Consider the following 23,536-nt stretch of genomic DNA (forward strand, 5'->3'; position numbering starts at 1 on the left):
GAATCTGTGGCCCAATTAGATCCCTTCTTCCAAAGTATTTGTGGTGCTGTTCTGCTAAAGTCAGATCTCATAAATGTTACTTAACGATCTAAGGGATATTTCATTATGTACAATGTGACAGGACTATTTTAATATCGTTTATGAAAACATTTGTGTTACTGAAAAAGAAATTAGAGATCCATCATTGAAAATTTTCACTGCCATCAGCTGTGTTATAAACATTGTTTTATGCACACCACTCTCTCTTCTTATTAAATCTATATATAACACAGGGACAGATTTACATTTGAGGCTCATTCTTACGAATGATTTGAATATTTATTCCATTTATATCTATAAAAGTGGTCAAAACACATAATATGAAATAAAAACTGCAGGGAACCAGAACAGCTCCAGGTTCTCTGTCTTAACCGCAGACTCTGGACAATTTTAGGGGACTCCATACTAGATTTTTACACACCCCAGTTACAAATTACTTGTACATTGCAAATGTCTCTGCTAATCCATTAAATCTTCCCCTGAAATATAGTAAGAACATTGTACAGAATGAAATTCTGATGCTTGCCCTTAAGGTCTCTACATCCCTTCTCTCATAAACCATCAGGCAAAACGTATTCACTTATTTTCAGCTCTTCATGGATCCATCTTGGATATTAGCATGGATTTGCCCTCCAGAATATATGGGAATATATCTGATTTTCCCCTCTTGCTCCTCTGCCGGAACGAAAGGATAAGAATCTCCTGGAATATGATAGAATTATTTTCATTTAAATTAGTTTAATTGTCTGCTTGGGACAGAAGGAAGATGGAAAGAAAACAAATAGAACTTGGTAAGCATTAAGCATTAGTGCTGAAAAGTAACTATAATCCTCATTAAAAAAAACACCAGAAAATTTTTTTCTTAGATACATACACTTTGCTTTTTATTAGAAGCACTTACATCTTTGTACTCTGGATTACTTTGAGATCCTTCATAAGTGTATGTTCATTTCTTTTTGTAATCAGTTATTAAAGTAAAGCATGATGCACATTGATTTATAAGTACAAATATACTATACAAGTAAATAATGGTTTTGTTCTTGAGAAGCAGAGTACTCTCTGAAATGTAGTAATAGTGACAAACTGCCAATCGTGCCACTGAAATTCCACTGAAAATTCTCTGCTAATTTCTTAGTGCAATGCTTACCTTTGTGGTTCTGCATAGATTAGACATTTGTCAATAGAATCATTTCACTTCTACAAGAAGTCTTAGAGCAGTTGTTGCTGTTTCCTATAATTATATGATTTTATTTGTATGTCAGTTGACAGTTCAGTCTTATTTTCTTTATTTTATAGTTATCTCCTTTTAGTCAGTTACTCTTGCATTTTTCCTGTAGATGCTACTTCTAACCATGCCATCGTACAACACTATAGGGGGGTGCATTCCTACATCAGCATTGCAGTGCATAAAATACAGAAGATCTAAGGCAATTGAAAGAGACACTGCATGCGCACCCATATCAGAAAAAAATGGCCAACTAGATCCTGATGCACTTTTGAGGAATACCTGCAGGGACACGTCTGAACTAGGAAGGTTGACCTCATTCCACTGAATTTTGAACATGAGTCATGTTTGGAATTTCAGTATTTTTTTCCATCTCTTAGTCCTTCTAGTTTGGTTCCGCTTTCCATGTTGAGATTTGGTCTGAAGAATTAAAGAGGACTTTTATGCCATAACTTTGTGGACAGAATCCTCACTCATCAGACTTTTGCCTTGATACATTTATTTTTGTGATAAGCCTGTAATTCTGAGTGTCCCTGTTTCAGAATGTCAAAATTGGCTTATCTGGTTCACATTGCCTTCAACAATATTTTGGAGGACTCAACAGCTGTATAAACCAAGCACATGGTCTCAAGTGAAGCATTAAGGTAAGCTGTTATATTCAAAAGTCTATCTCTGCTGAGAGTTGGGTTGGATCTTGATTCAGTAGACAAGGTAATTTATGATGAGACACATAGTAAAGTGAGTTGTCTGCTATATTTTTAAGTTAATATCTAAGATCTAAACCCTTCAAGAATCTAGCAGAAGAGCTACTTTTGTAGGTACGTACAAGCACAATGATTCCAGTCTTTCACTTGATTTTTCACAATATCCTCCAAGACAAAAAAAAATACTGCCTTTTCTAAGATTGAAATATGGTCAGTAAAATAAAAAAAAAAGGCCTCTTTCTAGTAATATAGTTTCTCCTTTGTCAAGTCAATACAGCCTAAATAAATGGCCAATATTAATATGTAAGGTCAGTCCATTCTGGGTTACTATCAGAAAGACTCCTTGGAATCATAGCAGATTTTGCTTTGTAAGATGATCTCCACTGCCTTGTACATAGAAGAAAGGAAGATTTTTTGTCCTTTATAAAAAATCCTCAAGATATAAACACATGGCATGACAACATGATGAAAACTACATAGTTTGAGTTACCATACTCTAGGTGTAATATAAAACCAAAAGCGACTTCCTTTCCTGTGAGGACAAAGATCAAATCAGTTTCCACCTCTGAACTTGCTTCACAATGGACTTAATTTTTTTGCTGATATTTCCTGAAAGGTAAATCTTCAGCAACCAAGAGGAGTTATTTTTAATTCAAATTATAAACATGCTCTATGACAACAAAAATTTTCTAAATACTCTTTATAAATACAGATAACAAGGTGAGCAAAGACTCGGAGGATCATTTCTATGGGACTTGACTTAAAATAGCAAGTCATTAAATTTAGTAATCAGAGAGATATGCTTACCAGCCCTAAAACCCAGATGAAACTTCTCTTCCAGTTTTAAGTAGTAGTAGGGAACAGGCTGGAATTGGTCAATATTGTTTTACTTCCTTATACCTGAAACTAACAGTAATTTTCCTCTGCCCTCTTTTCTAGCCACATTTTCAGCTGCTTTCTAGAAGGCAGATCTAGATTGGGTATAAGGAAGAACTTTTTTATGAGGAGAGTGGTGAGACACTAGAATGGGTTACCCAGAGAAGCTGTGGATGCCCCATCTCTGGAAACATTCAAGATCAAGTTTGACTGAGCTCTGAGTAACCTGACTGAGTGGAAGATGTCCCTGACTATGGGAGGTGGGTAGGACTAGGTGATTTTTAAATGTCCCTTCCAATCTAAATTAAGTTTCCTTCAGAACTCTAAGTACAAATGGTGGATTGATAAATGGTTTGAGAGCAAACAGATCAAAAGCAAAGGGGAAAAGATGTTACATACTTCAGTAGCTTCGGAGGAAGGAGGCAAGGAGATAGAGGAAGAGGAGAATCAGGATCCAGTCTCCCACTTGGGTATTAAAGCTTACAGCTCTTCAATACCTAACTGTCCCCACAGCAGGGAAAACTAACTTCAATGCTCCATAATCTGTTTGGGACAGATGGTATTTGTGCAGGCAGAGGGAAAGAAAGAGGCAGAAAATAAGTTAACATAACTACCATCCTTTAATTCACAGTGCAGTGCACTAATGGTTCCTAAGAATTTAAGAGGCTGATACAAAATAACTTCAAAAGAAAGAGGAAAAATAACATGCTTCATTTACTATATTCAGAGAAACATCAATCAGATTTCATTTAACTATCAGAGGAGGATAATTACTATCTTTAACACTGCCAGCCATCTGATTTGTTTCATTTCTTATCAACTTCCCCTTCCTCTATTTCTTTGTACTATTATCCTACTTATTATCTTCTGACTATCAATTAAAATTTCATGACAAGAAGTGTTGCTATGTCAGTTAGATAGAATAGCATAGAATATTATTGCAATTGGTTTCAAAACAAGCCTCAAAGTGACTTTTAAATCAACAAAAAATTTCATCTTAATGCTGATGTTATGTTCATTTAGTCCAGCAATGTCCACTTAAAGGCTTATTCAAGAGGAAAGATCAGCATTACTGTATCTCATCAATCCTGTACTGGCACAGAGAATAAGCTCAATGCAAATGTGAGTCAGACAGACACAAGCAAATAGTACACACACTATGCAAGTCCATAGCAAATAGTTTTCCATGATTTGTACTTCTTTCCTTGAAAGACTATCCCTCAGCGGCAGAAATACTTGTCAGACAGTAAAAGTAGTTAAGTTACAGTAGCGAAATGGCTGAAAGCTCTGCAAGATCAGTAAGATAAAAAGGAAAATGGAGACTCAGAGAAATTATAGTCATTTTGCTATTTTGTAATCTAGAGGATATCATCCAAGTAGGTATTTCCAAATGCTCTTTGGCTACACAATTTTGAGAGTGTCAACACGCTACAATGAGTCCTTCACCACTGATACCTTCCCTTAATCACAAATGATGTGGCCAGCAAAGGACCAGGGAAGTGACTCTGTCCTTGTACTCAGCACTGGTGAGGCTGCACCTCAAATACCATTGTTTAGCCTGGAGAAGAGGAGGCTGAGAGGAGACATTATCGCTCTTTACAGCTAGCTAGAAGGAGGTTGTAGAGAGGAGGGCTTTGGTCTTTTCTTTCGAGTGATAAGTCATAGGATAAGAGGGAATGGCCCTAAACTGCATCTGAGGAAGTTTAGATTGAACATTAGGAGAAATTTTTTCACAGAAAGGGTTATGAAGCACTAGAACAGGCTGCCCAGGGATATGGTTGAGTCACCATCCCTAGAGGTATTTAAAAGGCAGGTAGATTTAGTAGCAGACAGGTACAGTTGGAATTGATGATCTCAGAAGTCTTTTCCAACCTAATGATTCTATATTAATGTCTTTCACCAAGAAGGACCATAACCCATATTTTGGCAGATCTCGGTCTGTGGATGTTGTGTATTGTGTATCAACTCAGCTACCTACAAAGTTACTGACTGACCTACCTACACAGCAGGAAACCAGAGCTACTTCTGCAACAGCAGGAAAATACTTCTGTCAGTGCACTGACCATCACATCTTTGCTTTTTGCTCTGCTCCTTACCTTAATATCTACATCACTCATTAAAATTTGTAGATTTACAGGTAGTTTCATAGAGGTCAGTGCTGGTTTTATCATTAGCCAACAGAATGAAGGGATGCTTTGGGGTACTATGAACACACCACTCTTGTTGCGCATATTTTTCAAGAAAATCAGGTCCTATAAACCTGTGAATCCTTCATCTAAGAAGAAATGACAGGTATCAATTTTTTCCAATAGAAAAATAATAAACTGGTAAAGGACTGGTATGCTCAAGGGAAAGCTAAAACTTGAGTATTACTTTACCTGTAAAAATTGATCCTCTGCCTCGTGTCAAATTCCCTTTCTTTGTCCCACTGGTGTGTTCCACCCTCTATCATTTAGAAACAAAAAAAAGGTCAATATAAAGTGCCATAAATGAGGATTTCCAAAGAATGTATCTAATGGAAATAGTCCTTTATTTTCATGTTTCTCAGCTTCACTGAGTAGATCTTTGTTCTGGAGTTAAGTAACTTTCTGAGCACAGCTTTGATTTTTTGATCTGTTTGATGCTATTTCGGCTTCAGTTCAATGAAAAATAGGACTGAAAAACAGGTAACAAAACCTGCATAGTTTTTATACTGGAGAAATGCAGACACATTCCCTCTTCAACGGCCCATAGGGCAATGTGCCGAAAGGATCTTGATATCACCTCCAAGAATATAAGAGTTTCAAAGTAGAATAGCTTTATTGAATGATGAACAGGGGCGGAGTGGGGGTGGAGTGGGGATAAAAAGAGCATTGTAGTCAGAATAATACAGGAAATGAGGTTCTGGAATCATTTGCTTAATTAAGAAAGAAAGGGCTACATTTCAGGAAAAAAATTAAAAAACAACTCCAAAATAAAGACAAAATTAAGTTGGAATTTTCTTTTTTTTTTCCTCTTGGATTTTATTAATTTATTCAGAAACCTCTCCAAATAATTTTTTAATCAGAGGGCTTTCTTTTAGTTTCTGCAAAAGATTCAAGTGTCTCATTTTGTAAATATAAATATGAGGCATTTCTACCTTTATTTTTTTCCATTTAAAGTCAAATGGTAGGCAAGCACATTTTTTTTTCCCTTCATTTGTTTCTTTAACTTTTGGAACAATAATTTCTATAATTGTGTCCTAGAACTAATTTATTTTACATAATTTATTGTTTGTTAATGATGAATTCAAGATGCTTGACAAAACAATACTTCATTCCATTCTTTCTGAGGGTGAGGCTTGAAACTGGGCTATGGGAACACTCATACAGCGTCTTAAAAGTACTACCTACATCACAAGAGAACATGACTCCATTTAACTGCAAGAGCTTCTTCAGGAGCTAATAATACAGGGCGATTGAAAAGGAAAATCTCCCTGGAGCTCTTGTTAGCTTGGAAAACTGCCCAGCTTGCATCAGATTAGCATAAAACACTGCACACCTGGTAAAGCATGTCCCTGCATCTCCCTGTGTACTCCTTTTTCCTGATAACAAATTCCTTACAGCAAACAGAACTTTTTATTTTTATATTGTTCTAAGCTCCATTCAAAAAACAGAACCCTAGATTTCATTTTAAAAAGTTCTAAACTTTTTCTTTTTAGTCATTAAGTCATGAATAGCGAACTGTGTTCTCCGATTTAACACTAAGGACCATGAAGAAACTCATACATTTTGTCATTTTAATCCTGTTGACCAGTACATTTCCATGTTAGAGCAGTGTAATTAATGACACAGTAGGTAACACCCAATAAGAATAGGATGGCAAAACTTGGATAATTTTTGTGTTTACAATACATAAAGAGTTATGTGGTGGGGTGGCTGTCACCTGCAGTCATGGATTAGAACATAGAACATCATTCTGACAGGCACTGTACAAGCACTCATCCTCTTCTGGAAGAGATAGATGTTTGACTGCAGAATAAAGGTTTGTTTAAAATGACTTTCTGAGACATTCTGTATCAAAAATACTGTGTGCTTTTAATTTTTCCACTCAATCTGACCAACAGGAAGCCTAATACTATGCAATAGGAAAGAAGTAAACATAGGAAAGAAAAAAAAGAAAATCATAATGATTTTCTGAGACGTCAGTAAAGATGCTCATACACAAGATTCAAAGAGTAGACCACTCTCAAATTTAACTAATGAGTTTTGTGTGACTGATGTACAGTTAATCTTCTGAAATGTTTTACCTCCTGGTTAAAAGCCCCAAAAGCAGAATCACTGAGTTCCCTCACAAAATCTGCTGCTTAATAATGTCACAGAGAAAAATTAGAAAGATGATGGAATTCATGGATGGAATCCATAATGTAGTTCCTTTCTTCCACAGTATGTAATTTGATCACTTGACAGTAATACTATTTTCAAGAGAAAAGTGGGCCAGCAGAAGGTAGCTGATGCAAGACATAATTTCTGTGAAACATTTGGTACACATTTAAATGGTTGTTCTTGCATCAATGTAATTTCTTTTGAGGTTTACCTCTGGTAGCTTTTTAAAGGTTTTGAATATTGGAGTTCTATAATCTAGGACACTGTTTGGTTTGGGTATATTTTTAGCTGAACGGAACAGTCTTTGTTAATGTATTCCACTGTTCAATAACAACAAACTTTTATATTTTGCTAAAATACATTTTGTATACAAAATACTTTAAAAAAGAAATTAGCTCATTATCTGCATATACATCTACACTGGTATATTCATGATAGTTTACCAGTAACTTGTCAATATTTCCAAATGATCTTGATCTTAAATACCTTAATGGATATCACCTGGAGACGGGCAGATTTAGACTAGACATTAGGAAAAATTTCTTCACCATGACAGTGGTGAGACACTGGAACATGTTGCCAAGGGAAGTCGTGGCTGCCCCATCCCTGGAGGGGTTCAAGGCCAGGTTGGATGGGCAGCCTGATCTAGTGGGAGGTGTCCCTGCCCATGGCAGTGGGGTTGGAACTAGATGATCTTTAAGGTCCCTTCCAACCCTAAATATTCTATTCTATGATTCTATAATCTGCTGCTTCACAAAGATTCTGTTCATGTAAGTTTCACTGCCTGGTAGTATTATACCTTCCTGCTATTCCAATCAGTTCATATATATCATATATATCTCCTTTCATGAGGAGAAGCTGAGTGAGTTCCGTCTGTTTAGCCTAGGAAGGAGAAGACTGAGAGGGGACCTTATCTATGCTTATAAATATCTAAGGGGCAAGTGTCAAGAGAATGAGGCCAGATTCTTCTCCAAGGTGCCCAGTGGCAGGACAAGGGACAATAATACAAACTGGAACACAGGAAGTTCTACCTTAACATGAGGAAAAACTTCTTTACTTTGAGAGTGACAAAATACTGGCACAGGCTGCCCAGGAGTGTTGTGGAATCTCATTCTCTGGAGATATTAAAAACTCAGCTGGATTTGTTCTTGTGCAACCTACTCTAGGTGAACCTGCTTTAGCAAGGGTAGTGGACTAGATGATTCCCAGAGCTCTCTTCTAATCCCTACCACTCTGTGATTCTGTATATGTGTGTGTATGAGTTTTGGTTAAATAGTAAAAATGAATTGCATAGACCCTCGGTGTAAACTACAAAATTTTGTCTGTGTTCATCTCCACAAGTTTTGACTGCAGAAAATAAATTTGTGATCAATATTAATCCTCAAAGGGAAGATAAATAAGTGAGGTGCTAAAATATTTTGTGGTACTTACAATATTTCCTATTAATGATCCAGCTACTGTCATTCTATTAATGATGGATGGGTAAACATAGAAAGTTTAAATTACCCAAAAATAACTCACATGACTTCAAGCCTTTCAACTCTACAAACACAAATTGTTTCATACAGAAAACCAGAAAGATTTATTTTGAAGAGCAACTAGAGATAAATAGCTGGTATCTGGAATACAGCTGAGAAATCTATAATTAAACTGTACTAAATCTGCATCTCTGATACACTAAAATAACTCCAATGGATCTATGCTGGAATTCAATATTATCACTGGTGCTGCACATCAGTATAAGAAAAGGTAAGATCTATAAAAAGGTTTTGGTAATAAAATTTATGCAATTATTAAATTATACACACACACCCCAGAGCCCAGAAGAAGAGCATAACATGTATGTGGTCTAAAAAGAATGGTCTGATACATTGGTCCATCTAGTTATATCATCACTATGTAACAACCATATGTCATATTTCATTCTGTGCATATTAAAATATTCTCCTGCAGTGATGAGACACTTCCATATAAACATAGTTTCGGATTGCTTCTAGCTGCAATCCCCTAGGGCTTCTCTCACCTGCTACAGTGAACAGTAGCCCTTTACAATCACATTGCAGAACGTCAACAAACAGCTGCTGCATACTCCCCAACAAAAACACCACCCTAGACCTTACCATATTTAGTAGACCTTACCCCCAGAACTGTTGTTAGAGCATCGTGTCCTCACATAACTCTTCTGCAACTCTAAATTCACAGAAGTTCTTTTGCCTAGAGAAATAATGTTTTAAGTTTATTTTCTTCCTTCTATTAACAGCAGATCCTAAGCACAGGAGATCTTGCTTTCTACGTCTGACTGACTCTAAATGCATTTGAACTTAATGTTATCAAAGATCCACTATGTGCATTAAGTAACTTCAACTTTGATATGAAGACCTTACAGTTCACAACTATCAAACTGTACACCAGGCTCAGAGGAAGAATTTGAAGGGTGCCTGTATCTTTACATGACACCTATTCCCCCATGAATATTTGCATGTGTAAGATATGGGAAGATTACACTAGCTGTATTAATCCAGGGTATTTAAAAATTACTTATAATAAATATATTGCAAATATCACACTATTTTCCAAATCCATCATTGGATGAGAAACATGTATGTTGTGCCTTTTTTTCCCAGATTCTGATTTTATTGCCTTTTTGACAAATTGAAATCAACCTTAAAGGACTTATTAGGTAATCTGTCCCTGCCTGAAGGAACATCTCCCGCTCTAGATGCAATTGCATGTAAAGCCTCAAAACTCACAAAAAAAAATTTCATGTAACTCCTTGCAGATTCTTCCACTCAAGAGGAACCTCAAAGCAATTTAATTATCTCTGTTACCAATGATACACCAAAACACACCAGACAACTTTGTTGTGTGTATGCATGTGTACATGGAAGACTATTTGCTTACTCACTTCAGAAACTCTCTTTCAAATATATATATATATATTTTTTTTTTTTTAATTAGATGCATCTGCTTCCAGGCTAGTAAATATAAGTATTTTGAAATAAAATTTTTAACACACAATTATATGCATATCATGTTTTCCTTAATAGGTCAGAATTTAAACTTCTAATAATGATAAATTTATACTTGAAATTTAGGTAATTACCATCAATGATACAGTGAACAGACACTTCCAGTATGCTTTCATTCAGTAATGAGAATTGTAGCTGAATAGTAATTTGTAGTCTTTTACTTTGGTTCTAAGACATGTTTTCTTATATCATTGTCCTATTTCAATCAAGAATTTAATAAAACATTTATCACTATCAAAGAATTGTTCAGGAATGTATGTATGTCTTCAGGGGCTTATTTTAAAGCACTTGTTGAAATGCTTAGTTGAGTGCAGATGACTTTCTGAGTTTGGCCTTGGAGAGTTTTCTAGATTTATTTTCTAAATAAACATTTTCTGTATATGTGTGTCCAGTATTAATGAAATATTTTGATTGCTCTTTGATGGAGGTATAAATCCATTAACAAGTGCCTTTAGGAGTAGTAGTAGTACTAGCTAAACGTCTGCAGCATTTAAGAGCTCGAAGAGAAGATGTTGACCATGAGTGGGAATTGTTTAAAAACACCTTAGCAAATGCTTGACAGCACATACAGTAATTGAAAGAACTGTCTGAGGACTGGAGAGAGGCAGACATCATTCATATCTTCAAGGAGGGCAAGAAGGAGGATCCAGAGAACTGTAGGCTTGTCAGCCTCACACCTGGGAAGGTGATGGAGCATCTAATCCTGAAAACCATTTCCAGGCACATTAGGCACAAGAAAATCATTAGGAGTAGTTAGTATGGCTTCACCAAGGGGAGGACATGTTTGACCTACTTGATAAAATCTTATGATGATGAAGTGACTAGCCTGGTAGATGAGAGGAGAACAGTTGATAATTGTCTACTTGGACTTCAGTAAGGCCTTTAAAACAGTCTCCCATAAAATCCTTATAGAAGTGTTGGAAGTATAGGCTGCATAAGCAGGTGTTAAAGTGGATTAAAAACTGGCTAAATGGCTGGGCCCAGAGAGTGGCACAAAGTCTGGTGGAACAGTGTACCCTTGGGGTCAGTACTGGGGTCCAGTCCTTCCTGTTCAATACCTTCATTAATGATCTGGATGATGTGTGCTCTTGGCAAGTTTGCTGAGGACACAAAATTGCAAGGAGTGGCTATTATGCCAGAGGGTTGTGCTGTCATCTAGAGGGAGTTCAACAGGCTGGAAAAGTGGGCTGACAAGAACCTGTCAGACAATGAGCACACATTGAAATACAAGAGGTTCTATCTGAAAATCACAGAAAATCTTTTCACTGTGAGGCTGACCAAGCACTGGCACAGGTTGTCCAGAGAGGTTGTGGAGTATCATCTCCTTAGGCAGGAGATAGAACCAGAGAGGTTGTTGAATGTCTAGAACCCTCTGAAGGTTGTCTTGCACAGCCTGCTCTACGTGAACCTGCTTGACCAAAGCAAGATGATCTCCAACAACAGTCCCTTACCACTTCAATCATTCCTTGATTCTGTAAATTAGAAGCTAACAAATATAGAAAAGTTATAAGCAAAAGGATTCACAGCTTAATTTTTCTATGCACAGAAAATGTAAGGAAAATAAAAAAAAAAGAGGTTACAGAGGATATGAGGAGAAAAAGGATCCATACCACAAGACTGCTACACTTAAGTGGTGAAATTGCCGATCATGTTGAAAACACAAAAAAATACAGTGTTAGGAAAACAAACAAGACTGCATAGTCAGATCCCCGAGTGGCAAAACAATTTGCATTCTGATAAAAACTGAGGAAGAAATTAAACAGAAGCTAACAAGGCTAGACAGTTTAAAACCAGCAGGGCAACCTGTATCTGAGAAGGTCTGTGAGCATTGTTATTGCTGATTTTCAGTAACCTTTGGAATACCATGGAAATTCTGGAAGATTGAAAGAAAGCATGAAAGGATTTTCAGTAACCTTTGGAATACCATGGAAATTCTGGAAGATTGAAAGAAAGCATGGTGTGCAGATACTGAAGAAGACCTGCATAATCGCAAGCTGTTCCAACTAGCATTACAGTAGGACAAAATAATAAAACCTGCTTGATAAAAATTTAAAGGAGATAAATGTAATTAGTGCAAATCAAAATAAAAAATAGATCTTGTCAATGTATACTGATGTTTTGAAGGGTTTTTTTCCCTTTGTTTTGGCTGAGATGACAAATTTGGATTACAAAAAATTTGCATATATGTGCATTTATGTATGTTTCTACATGCACTGTAATAGTAAGCCTTTCAAATACTGAAGGTATTTGACTGGCATAATATACCATTTTAACCAAGGTACAGAATTATTATAAATTTGAAACGCTAAATATCTCAAAATGTAACTGTAACAAAGGAAATAAGTGGTTTCAAGTGGGAACCAGTGGAAATCTGATTTTCAACTTTTCATTTTTTAACATCTTTATTATTTGAACTGCAGAAAAATTCATGCACTTTGAAGCTGAAGACAGCTTGAAATTGAAGTTTTCACATGTCACAAGTTTGGGACATCTATGTCAGCTGGTACAAGGAAATATTAGGCATTTTAATGTGGCCACATGTAAAGTCATAAACAGAGGATAATGAACATATTTCCAGACTGAGACATTCAATGTTGGGAGGAAATGTGTCAAAAACTTGACGGGTAACTTAATCGGAAAAGGAAGACAAAAGAAACTATATCCTCCTCATAAAAGGAAGGGACAAGGCGTCTGGTGACAACTGACATGGAGAAGGCTGAGGTATTCAACAACTTCTTTCTTCAAGTTTTCACTGACAATTGCATTTCTGATGTCTCTCAAGCCCCTTTATCTTAAGGCAGAGACTGGAGAAATGAAGTCCAAACCACCGCAGGAGAAAATCAGGTTCAAAACCATTTGAGGAACCTGAACATACACAGGTCCATGGGACCTGAAGAGATGTGTCCCAAGGTCCTGTGAGAACTTGCAGATGCAGTTTCTAAGCTGCTCTCCATTGCATCTGAAAAGTCAGGACCGTCAAGAAAAGTCACCTGTGATTGGAAAAGGGGAAATATTGTGCCCATTTTTAGCAAGTGTGAAAATTAATATCCTGGGAACTACCAACCGGTTAGCCTCACCTCTGTGCCTGAGAAGATCATGGAACAGATTTTTCTAGAAGCTATGTCATTGCATGTGGATAACAGGGAGGTGATTAGAGAAAGTCAAAATGGCTTTACCAAAAGAAGAACATGCCTGACTAATCTGAAGACCTTCTACAATGGAATGAATACATTGGTGGGTAAGGGAAGAACTATTGATGTAATCTACTTGGACATCTGCAAGGCCATTGATGTGATCCCACACAACTCCCTTGTCTCTAAATTGGAGAAATATGGGTATGATGGATTTAGTGGAAGGTGTCCCCGTCCAGGGCAGGTTGGACTAGATGATCTTTAAAGGCCCCTACCAAAACATTCCATGTTTTTTTGGCTCTATGGTTCTATGATGCATAAAGCAGATAAGGTAGTAACACAACTGACCAAGTCACTGCCCTTTTTTAGATTACAAGCAATGAATATCTAGGTTTTTGACCATGATTCACTCACAGCATTCCTTTGGTACAATTTTTTCTCTATGTATAATATATAAGGACTGTACTGACCTAAAGTCTAAAAGTGCACTTTTTGCATTACTATAAAGAGTTAATAAAGCATTCCTTATAATGATATTCTAAGAATTGTTTTTGGAAAAAAATGAATCTTAATTTCATTCATAATATCTGATTATCTGATTTAACATGCTAGGATTATGGCACAGCAATTAAGCAGTGAAGGTATTCCAGTTGAGTTATTAGCTGTGTACCTAGCTTTCATGTATAGATGAATTAATCAGGAATCAATGAAGACAATCTCCCTTAGTTTCATGCTCAGCAAATTACTCAATATGGTGATGAATCAGTGAAAATCCAAGAGAAGTCAGTAGAGTTAGTTTATTGCTGGAGGAAAGGGTGGGGTGAGGGCAGAGAGCAGGGACTGAGAAGATTAATAAAATGGGAAAGGAGTTACGTGAGAAACGGCAAATAAAATATGAGCAAAAGCAAATGGGTGTGTGGTCTGGTGGTATGTGTTTTTGGAAGAAAGCTGGAACTGTAATGGATACCATCATTTATCTATAGGGAATTCTGCTATCATTTCTAACAGCTTGGCTGTACTAGGGAAGAAGCTGGTAGGACATTCATCATATAACTGACAGTATGCCCAGTAGTATAATTTTTTTGGACATGAAACGGAAGGAAAACACATTAGAGAATTCAGCTTGCTGAAGCTTGGGAGAATGTAGCCAGCAGAGCCCACCCTGTGCAGGATATGCTTCTGACTTCATTTCTCATAGAAGCTCACACTTCTCCTAATGCAATTCTAATTCTGTTGACAGAGTAAACTATTCTCTCTGACTCCACTCCTCAGCAGAAACAAAACACGTTACTGTCGTTGCTTAGAAGATAACCTCACTTCAGCCTTTTTTTTTTGTTTGATGGTCCTGGAAAATGGTGAGAGGACATTACATCAGGCCCTACAGACTTAGGAAAATTCAGCTGTTACCATCCCAACAGCCCTGCCTGCAGCACAAATGGGAGGATTCTCCCCATCCGTGGAGTTTTCATTTTTATTCTGTTTTCAAATTAATTAATTTTGCTTATTTTTTATTTTTCTTCAGCTTTTTAAAGATGCTTGAATTTTTGTCTGTATTCAGGGAAAATAAAAAACATGTACAAGTCCTTTCTATGTCTTGTTGACAATAAAGGCAGAGTTTAGAGGTCTTGGTAAGGCATCAGTGTTTGAAAACTGTATCAACAAGTTGTAAATGAAAGATGTTCATTTTCTTGTTTGTTAGTTTGATTTTAATACATAAGGCTTTTCCCCAACTATAGTTTTGCTACTATTCTCCAAAACGTAACTGGGAATAAAATCACATCCCAATTTAACTGCATTTCAAACTGTGTTTCAAGATTTTCACACCCATGACATTTAAACCCAGGATGTAAGACATAAAAAGCTAAAATATATTGTATTGCCTGTTATGTTGCATTTTGTTACATTAGGCCCATATACTTTTAGGTTTCCATTAGTCATGGCAGTAATTCTTCCTTTTCTTCTGTGGCAAACTGTTTACCTTAGATTTTCTGCTACCTTTCATGGAGACCCTTGCAGTCTCGTCAGCTCATCTGCTGATTATCTTCTGTATTCCTTCCCTCTAAATTCCAGGTTTTCTTTGGCTTCACAATAAATGTAAGTGTACAAGATGATTGAGCAATCAATAAAAGACATAGCCAAGGCTTTATCACAATTAAGATGATAAAAAATTGGACAGTGGCATATCTCTTGATTTGATGCAAAAAAAATGCTTATAGATAGATAATTCCTACATTGTAGAAACAGAAAATAGAGAGAAACATACCACGTGAAAAAGATTACAAAATACTAAATGATATATCAGTTTTACAAAATCAGACAGACTATTTCTGTTATATTTAGACAGATATCTAAACAGGTCATTAAGTTTCTACAAGAAAATGTTACTTTCCCTTTATACTGAGACTAAATATTCTACAGAAACAATCAATGTTAGTTTCAAAATATCATGTTTATTTGTGGGATGGAAAAGCCTTTGGCTAGAACTGTTCAAGTGCTCCCTGGCTACTATAAAGTATTTTTAACTGCTTATTTTATTTATGCATTTGACATAGCAACACAATGTGAGCATTAAGTGATTCAAATGCAAAACTAACAAAGTTCCTAACTATGCTTCCTCACTGACTTATTTAAGATATATTTTTGGAGTGCATACACAGCTGAAAATAATGTATTTTATAAATATTTAAAATGCTGATAAATATAAACATCAAGTTATGAATTGTAAGTGTAAATAAGCCCACTTTCAGTCCCTCACTGGGCTTAGCATGACCACTTAAATATCTGAAAGAACCAGCTCTACAGGAGACTGCAAACCCAGAAAACCTCTTAATTTTTTTTTTGGGCAGAGGAAAGAGGTAAAAGTGGATGTTGATATCCTTTTCTGCTCTGAATTGTCAGTTGCTCAAGCTTAAGGAACAAATAGGAAGTAGGTGGCTGCATGAATACTGGGACAATTTCTCTGGCAGGAAAGGTCTCAACATTGTAAAGTTACTTGTAAAATTGCAGAGCTATCAAAACCTAGATATGCCCAAGTTCTTCGTAAATGTCAAACATCAGTCTTGGGAATGCTTTTATTATACCAATGATATCTCCAAGGCTGGAACCGCAAATGGCTCAAAAGAACTGATTACTCCTTACCACAACATACACCACCAAATTTAGAAATTTAACCTGTTCTGCAATTAGCTGGTGGTCTCAGATGATCTACCTATGCAAAAAAGCTGAATAAATGAAGTGTAATGCAGATAAAATCAATGTTAGTTCAAAGGCCAAAGTCTGAAGAGCCTTTTAATCATTTCAGCTCATACCAATGGACTGAATCATGAACTTCTCACTGACAAAATATGCAACCACACAGTCCTTAAAATCAGTGGTCCAGCTTCTGTTTCCTTCAGTGGGAGAAGACCTAAGCTACCAGACTGCACTATTTGTTCCACACATCTTTCTGATCATTCAAAGAATAATCCCACATTCATGAAGGTTTTGGAAATCAGGACCTGATCAAATTACCTCTTTCTAAACATTGCGATAAATTTAAATTTATTCTTTGACATTTTGAACACTAACAAAATTTAAAAGACACTCAGTTTCACCTGATGAAGAAGACTGATGTTGCTTCTCTAACATTTTCTTCCTGAAGTGGCTGAAATACTTTTGCATGTCCATGAATACTTTTGCATGTCCATGTACTTTCTAAGATCAAGCATGATTAGTATTTGAGAAATACATGCATGGGCACTGGCACACCTCAAGATCTAACTAGCTATGTTATGTTTCACCTATGAGTCAAACTGTCTAGTGGTAGATCAGCTTCCACATATTTAGAGAAAGGAAAATGTAGAAAAACCACATAGCTTGTACATAGTTTTTTATTGCCCTAAACATTAAGAGTATAACAAAGTCTTAAATAGTACAATAATTGTTAAATATTGTGCATGAGATAGGATGCTTCATAAGATAAAGATACCAAAGCTGGAATTCCTAAAGAACTGCAGGAAAACCTACTGTCTGTCACAAATCTATAGTGATGCGAGTTAACCAAGTAGATCTACAGTTTCTAATGTCTACTTATAACTTATGTATAAAGAATTTCCTGTCATAAAATTTTCTGGTATAAAATGAGAGCTAATCAGAAAATATTTCTTGCTTTCTCGCAAAAGAAATAGCCAATGTTCACGGAGATGAGTTTTCAATTCATAGTCTCTAACTTGACTTTCAAACTTTCTTGCAGACTGGACCACTTACTGAAGAATTTTTTTTGTCTTACTCTGTGTTATTGCACTAGCATTTAAAAAAAATAAATGAGCTAAAATCACAGGCTAAGCAAAAATACTGTTTTTAAAACATTAATTCAAGGACATTTAGAATTGATTCAATGCCCACTGACCACGTCAAACTTTGAATCAAACTTTCTATATATAGACAAATGTCTGCAATCAGGCCATGTGCAATGTTGCGTACATAGAAGGTACGGACTCTTTGAAAGTCCGGCTTTTCAGCTCTAGCCACTAATTTGAAAATGAGAAGAGGCTTGCTATTTCATTCACATGTAAGGTTCTAGGAAAAGCACCTTAGTCATTCTGAGTAACTCAGTTCAATGTCGTTAAAAAGTAACTAATTAACAGTTTGCCTGTTGAATGTTAATTTTATTACATAGTGATGTATTGCACCTTGAATGACAGTACTATGACATAACGATGGATGTAACTTTTGGTCTAATTTATAGCTAATTTCTTCTAAAAGAGAAAAGAAATAAAGCATATGTTTAATGTTGTAAAATCTTACAGTCTTCTAGGAAACTTAGTCCCACAATTTAAAGTTTTAGTATATTTGTAAGCTCCTTGTCACCCAGTGGCAAGGAAAATTATTAAAATTTAAAGCTACGGGAAAGTGTTTTGGTATACTTGAAACTGCATTGTGTGAGTTCTCTGAGTTCACCACCAGACAACACGACCTAAACTAAGAAACGTTCATCATTTATCACAGAAACAAAACTGGAATTGACCAGATTTCACAAAATACCGTTACATCTGAAGATTTGTCTGGAAGACAGCTATTTCCGAATATGAGTCTAATAGCATATATGACATCCCAAATACCCCACATTCAAGCACCATGAACTGGAAGGATACCTTGTGTAATTTTATACGATCTGGAACTCCTGAAAAGAAGTTTCTTGTACAATATCTTGTTCTTTCAAAAAGGATATTGCACTTTTTAAAAAAAACTTTTTGTGCTTACCCAAGCTGTTAAGGAAAGTCTGAGTGCCATACAGTCAAAGCTAAAAAAAGATGCATATTTTTTGCTTATACACAAATCTTAGTGATTTACTATGCCTGCTCCTCATTTGATTTCCACACCATTTATCGTAAAATGTGGTGAAACTTCAACTTCAGCAGCGGTATGAGACCTACTGTGAAAGAATGAAAAGTATGAGAACTAGAAGTTTTAGTAGGTCTATACTGGTAAGATTTGCATTGCACATGAGCAGACACAACCAAAAATAAAACACAGCTGTAAAAGGCAATTACTTTTTAAGTGAGTTACTTTCATAGAGAAGCAGATGATCCTATGATGACTCTCCTCAACATTCTCATTAAGAAGACAAGGTCACTGCTTTCTGTGGTTTCTTTACAAAAAAAGGAGTGAAAGTTAGTCTACTCATAGTCATATTCTTATCATTCCATCTTTAACCAGTATAAAAAACTGCAAAGCACTCTGTTTGTATTTTCCATGTTACTTTTTATCTTGTGATGACCTCTCCTGGTTGAGCTGTTCATTAGCCTTTATTCCAGAATTTAAGAGTGTTTTGATCCCTCTATGCTTATTTCAAAAAGATTGCAGGGATATGAAGAATTTATTGCTAGGATATGAAAAACATGACTATGAATAATATTTCCAGTAAGATCTGAGTATCAGTCTGTGTGATACTGTATCGCAGTCTGTGTTCATTGTGCTACAAGATGAGCTTTCAACACACATTTCATCTTGAGAAAAAACTGAATGAAACTCAACACTTTCAACATGATCACTTTTGAATCAATATTACTGAGACATGATTTTAAGGACAGAGAGAGGTTTACTGACTTTGCAAGGTAAACAAATATTTGAGATGGACTATATTCACACATGTGAATCCAATTCTATTATTTCTGAAAACTGTATCTTTTTCTATGTCAGCACAAGCAGATAGTAAGAAAATATTGAATAGCAAGCTCATATATAGGTATTAATAATTCACTGTACACCGTGAATCTTGCATACTTCCTAGAAAATATTGTAAAGAATATATTTGCTGTTGTTAATTACTTCAAAGTGAAAACATAAAGTAGCAGTGGAGGAGAAAGTAAAAATGTTTTACTTCAAAGTTGCAATTCACACGATTATTATTATTTCCGTATTCTTGTAATCCCAGAAATATTCCATATACAATGTTCATAATCAATTGATTGGGGAGGAAAGGGGAGGTGCGAGAGGGTGGAGATAGAGAGAAAGAAAAAAAAAAAAAAAAATACTAAGTGCATCCTCTTTTCAGGGGAGAATAGAATTCCCTAAAGCCTTTCACAATCAGTTGCATACAAAGTTACAAACTAGCCCAGAAAATACGGAGCAATGCGCATTTGTATACCAAAGCGTGCAACAGAATAACCAGTTCAGTGGTGCACCAAAACACTGTGACACAGCACTTGAGTTCCTACTGTGGTACCATTTCCCAAGCAGCCGTACACATCTTCACAAGAATTTTAAGATGTACTGCAATGTGAACACTTCATTTGCAATTTTAAGATTAATGATTCTAACTATATTTCTGTTTCCAGTAAACTAATCTAGCTCCATTTCTCTTTCAGAAGTGAGTCAGTAATAAAAGGTATGTAGTGTATAAGCTCTTGGAAGGTGAATTAGTATAAAGAATGTTTTTAATATCTGAAAAAAAAAATTGTCAGGATGGGAATGCATATGAGTAAATAGTAGTTAAGATTACATATATCTGCTATTCATGGAATTTCTGGTTATTGTGATGTTATTACAGCCGTTAACTTCTTAACTAACTTCTTTCAAAAGTTAAAGATTTGTTTCTTGGGTAATCAGATAATCCATTGTATGTTAAATTACAGCCATCAGTTACTGAAAGACAAAGAAAAGGTGAGAAATCCTGTAGCAGTATAGGGAACTTTGTTTTCCAAGAACAGAATTTTGGATAAGTTGGTTTTTTTTCCCTCTGTATGTTCTTGTTATGCAGAGCCTGAGAGATGATCATGAAGAAATACTAATCAAAAGAAAAATTAGGTAGCTAGTCAAAACTAAGAGGTAAACCTCAGTACGAATATTTCTCCTAAATCAAAGCTAGTAAAATAACTGAAAGTCCTATAGCATCTGAAAACCTAGACACAACGCAGGCAATGCTGTGCATTTTCTATTGGCACACAAACAAATATCTGAGTGTAAACAAAGCCTGGAACAATAACACTGTTCTATTTTTCAATAGGTATCAGATAACAACAGACAGAACCCCTCTGAGAAAGTATAGCAGTGCTCCAGTTCCCTAATAATTTCATTCTTCATTCCTGCTCCCAAGAAAACTAATAAATAGATATAATGATCCACATAGATCTGTATGCAGTACATATGTTATGTTCTAAGACAATTCGCTGCTTGGTCAGTAGAATTAACCCCCATTCACATACACACAGTCCTAGCACACCTATCTGTAGCAACTCAGGACATTTCTTTCCTCTAAAAACAGCAGAGAAAATTAAAAGTAGTGTCCATTTGTGGCTATTCTATATAAGCACATTGCTTCATTTCAGGATGCATTTCAAAATTACTTTGCAAATGGGAAGTGTTTTACATGGTCTGAAGAGAAACAATTAAATACTTAACACTGACATCTACCTGCAAATGTTTTGCTGGAAACTACAGCTCAAAGCAATGTTAAACATTTGGTCTAACACCCATTGAAATCAATAAGTACCCTGTCATTTTTACATTGCTAGCAGAGGTGGGTCCTGTATAGGTGCTCTGCACTCCTCCAGTCTGAAGTTCAGCATTTTAGCAGATGCTTGGTCATTTCTTTACCATTTCTGCCTCCTTAAGGGGGCAATTTCTGGTCTCCTCTGAAATAATTTCACTCATTTTATTATGGGAAGCAAAACTTCACTGTCAAGAAAAAGTGTCCTGGCTCACTACCCTCTTGTCAACCCACCATCATTCAAAATGAGACAACATTTTCTCTTCCTGCTTCTTGATAAAACACTGCTTATGGAAACTGCTCACATCTGCTCTTTTCCCTAACACAACAGTAGAAGGGAAATACTTCCAAATGCAAATTGCATACCTTCTGAGGAAGGGGTGTGTGTGGGGGGAAACAACATACGAACAAAACCAACCAACCAGACAAAAAAAAAAACCCAAAACTTTGAACAGCTTCTCTGTGATTCTTTTCCCCCTCTGACTCCATTGCAAAATCAAGACTATGTCATAGAGCAGGTCTTTCAACTTTCCACACTAGCTATCACTGAAATCACCTGCACTAAGGAATATGTGAATGAGAGCATTGCAAACAGTATGAAACCTGGGTGCACACATGCACATACAAATACACAGAAAATCAAACACAAAATGCACCAGCAGAGAAAAAATAATCAACCTCTCAGAGTTGTGGGAATCCCCCTCTGGTTTATTGCAGAGCTAAGATTGTGCATACTTCTTAGAAAAGAGTACTTACGAGATGCAGGCAGAGCAGTCCTGGCTCTGCAGCTAATGTTGCTGAATATCCAGAGGAAGAGTGCTGCCCTGCAGCCAGCTCGGGTAATCACAACCATCCTTCACTTCCTGGCTCTCTGTACTCCAAATGCCAGCCGCAGAAGACCTGCTTTTCTCCACTTTGGCCCCTTCTCTCCTTCTTTTTCTCAGAGGACGTGGCAAGCAGGAAAAGGGGGCAGGGCTTTACCTTGGGGTAGAAGCCAACCCCCCTCTTCGTCTGCTGTCTCTGGGTTTGCAGCAGCAGGATAAGTCCCGATACTTTTCTTTCCCTTATTTCTCTGTGTTTGAGTGTATGCGTGTCTCCTTTTATGAGGAAGGAAAAAAAGAAAAAAAAAAAAAAGAAAACAAAAAAAAAACCAAAGACCACAAACAGCCACGAAGTATCAAGTAACAAGGATTATAGAAGAGAAAAAGAAAAAAAAACAAAAAACCAACAAACTGAAAAGGTGTGGGGGAGGGAGGGAGGGAGATGGAGATGAAGGGAAAGGGAGAAAGGCAGAAAAAAGCTGTTGGTTCTGCTAATGCTGCTGTTGATGCTACCACTGCAGCTGAGCTCTTCTTCCTGCACAGAGCAGCGCTGCTGAGAGAAGCTTGCAATAACCTCCCAGCTCAGATATATATACACAGTGTACACGCACACACAGCCGGGGAGCCAAACACACACTCACACAGGGGGAGAGAGGAAGGGAGAGACACTCCCGCAGCAGAGAAGCACGCTCAGAGCCTCTCCCCTCATGTATTCATCGTCTTCCAGAAGAAGAAATCCTGCCACCAGCAGCAGCAACCAACACCCCCCCAATCAAAAAAAAAAAAAAAAATCAAAAGGGAAAATCCTCTCCCTGAGCGCTCCCCTCCCCTTCTTCCAGCTCCTCCCTCTTCCTCTGCGCCCCTCCGGCCTCCAGGACCCTGCTCGTCCTCCCTCTCGTGGTTCGGAAGCAGAGGGGACGGCGGCGGCTGTCGGGGCGAGGCGGGGTCCAGGGCCGGGGCCGGGGCGGAGACCGGGGCTCGGGGAGGCCGCGGTGCTGCAGCTGTCCACGGTGCTGCCGCTGTCCGCGGTCCTGAAGCGGGGTGCAGAAGCTCGGTGCGGCGCGCAGCCTGGCCCTCCTGCCAGGCCCCGCGGCGCAGCGGCAGCCCCGCGGCCGGCTCCTGACTCCCTCTCTCCCCACAGCTCCCCCGCGCACCGAGATGGTAGCGGCTTCCCGAGCTCCAGCCTGCCGGGATCCGAGCCAGGCGGCCAGCAGGCAAGTCCTTCCAGCGGTCCTAGTTCTAGGGGGGTAAGCACCATCCCGCCTGCCGAGAGCTGGGGCTGCAGGAGCCGCTAATGCAGATGTTTTCATTCGGTAATTAATTCTCACTCCAAGAGCGAGCCAGGAACCAAAGCTGCATTAAAGTATCATTACATTTTTTGCCTACAAGAGATGACTGA

At 37.2% G+C, this 23,536-nt stretch overlaps 1 protein-coding gene across 1 annotated transcript in view; it reads right to left on the minus strand.

Annotated features, from left to right (window-relative positions):
- The window catches only part of CNTNAP2 (contactin associated protein 2), a 1,069,322-nt gene extending 1,046,901 nt beyond the window's left edge, over positions 1–22,421 (minus strand). The window contains exon 1 of the mRNA XM_009568467.2: positions 22,073–22,421. Coding sequence (XP_009566762.1) covers positions 22,073–22,169 — 97 coding nt within the window. The 5' untranslated portion in view covers positions 22,170–22,421. The remainder of the gene's footprint in view (positions 1–22,072) is intronic.
- Between the last annotated feature and the right edge of the window lie 1,115 nt (positions 22,422–23,536).

The sequence above is a fragment of the Cuculus canorus genome, chromosome 2 (genome assembly GCF_017976375.1).
Source record: "Cuculus canorus isolate bCucCan1 chromosome 2, bCucCan1.pri, whole genome shotgun sequence".
Lineage (NCBI taxonomy): Eukaryota > Metazoa > Chordata > Aves > Cuculiformes > Cuculidae > Cuculus > Cuculus canorus.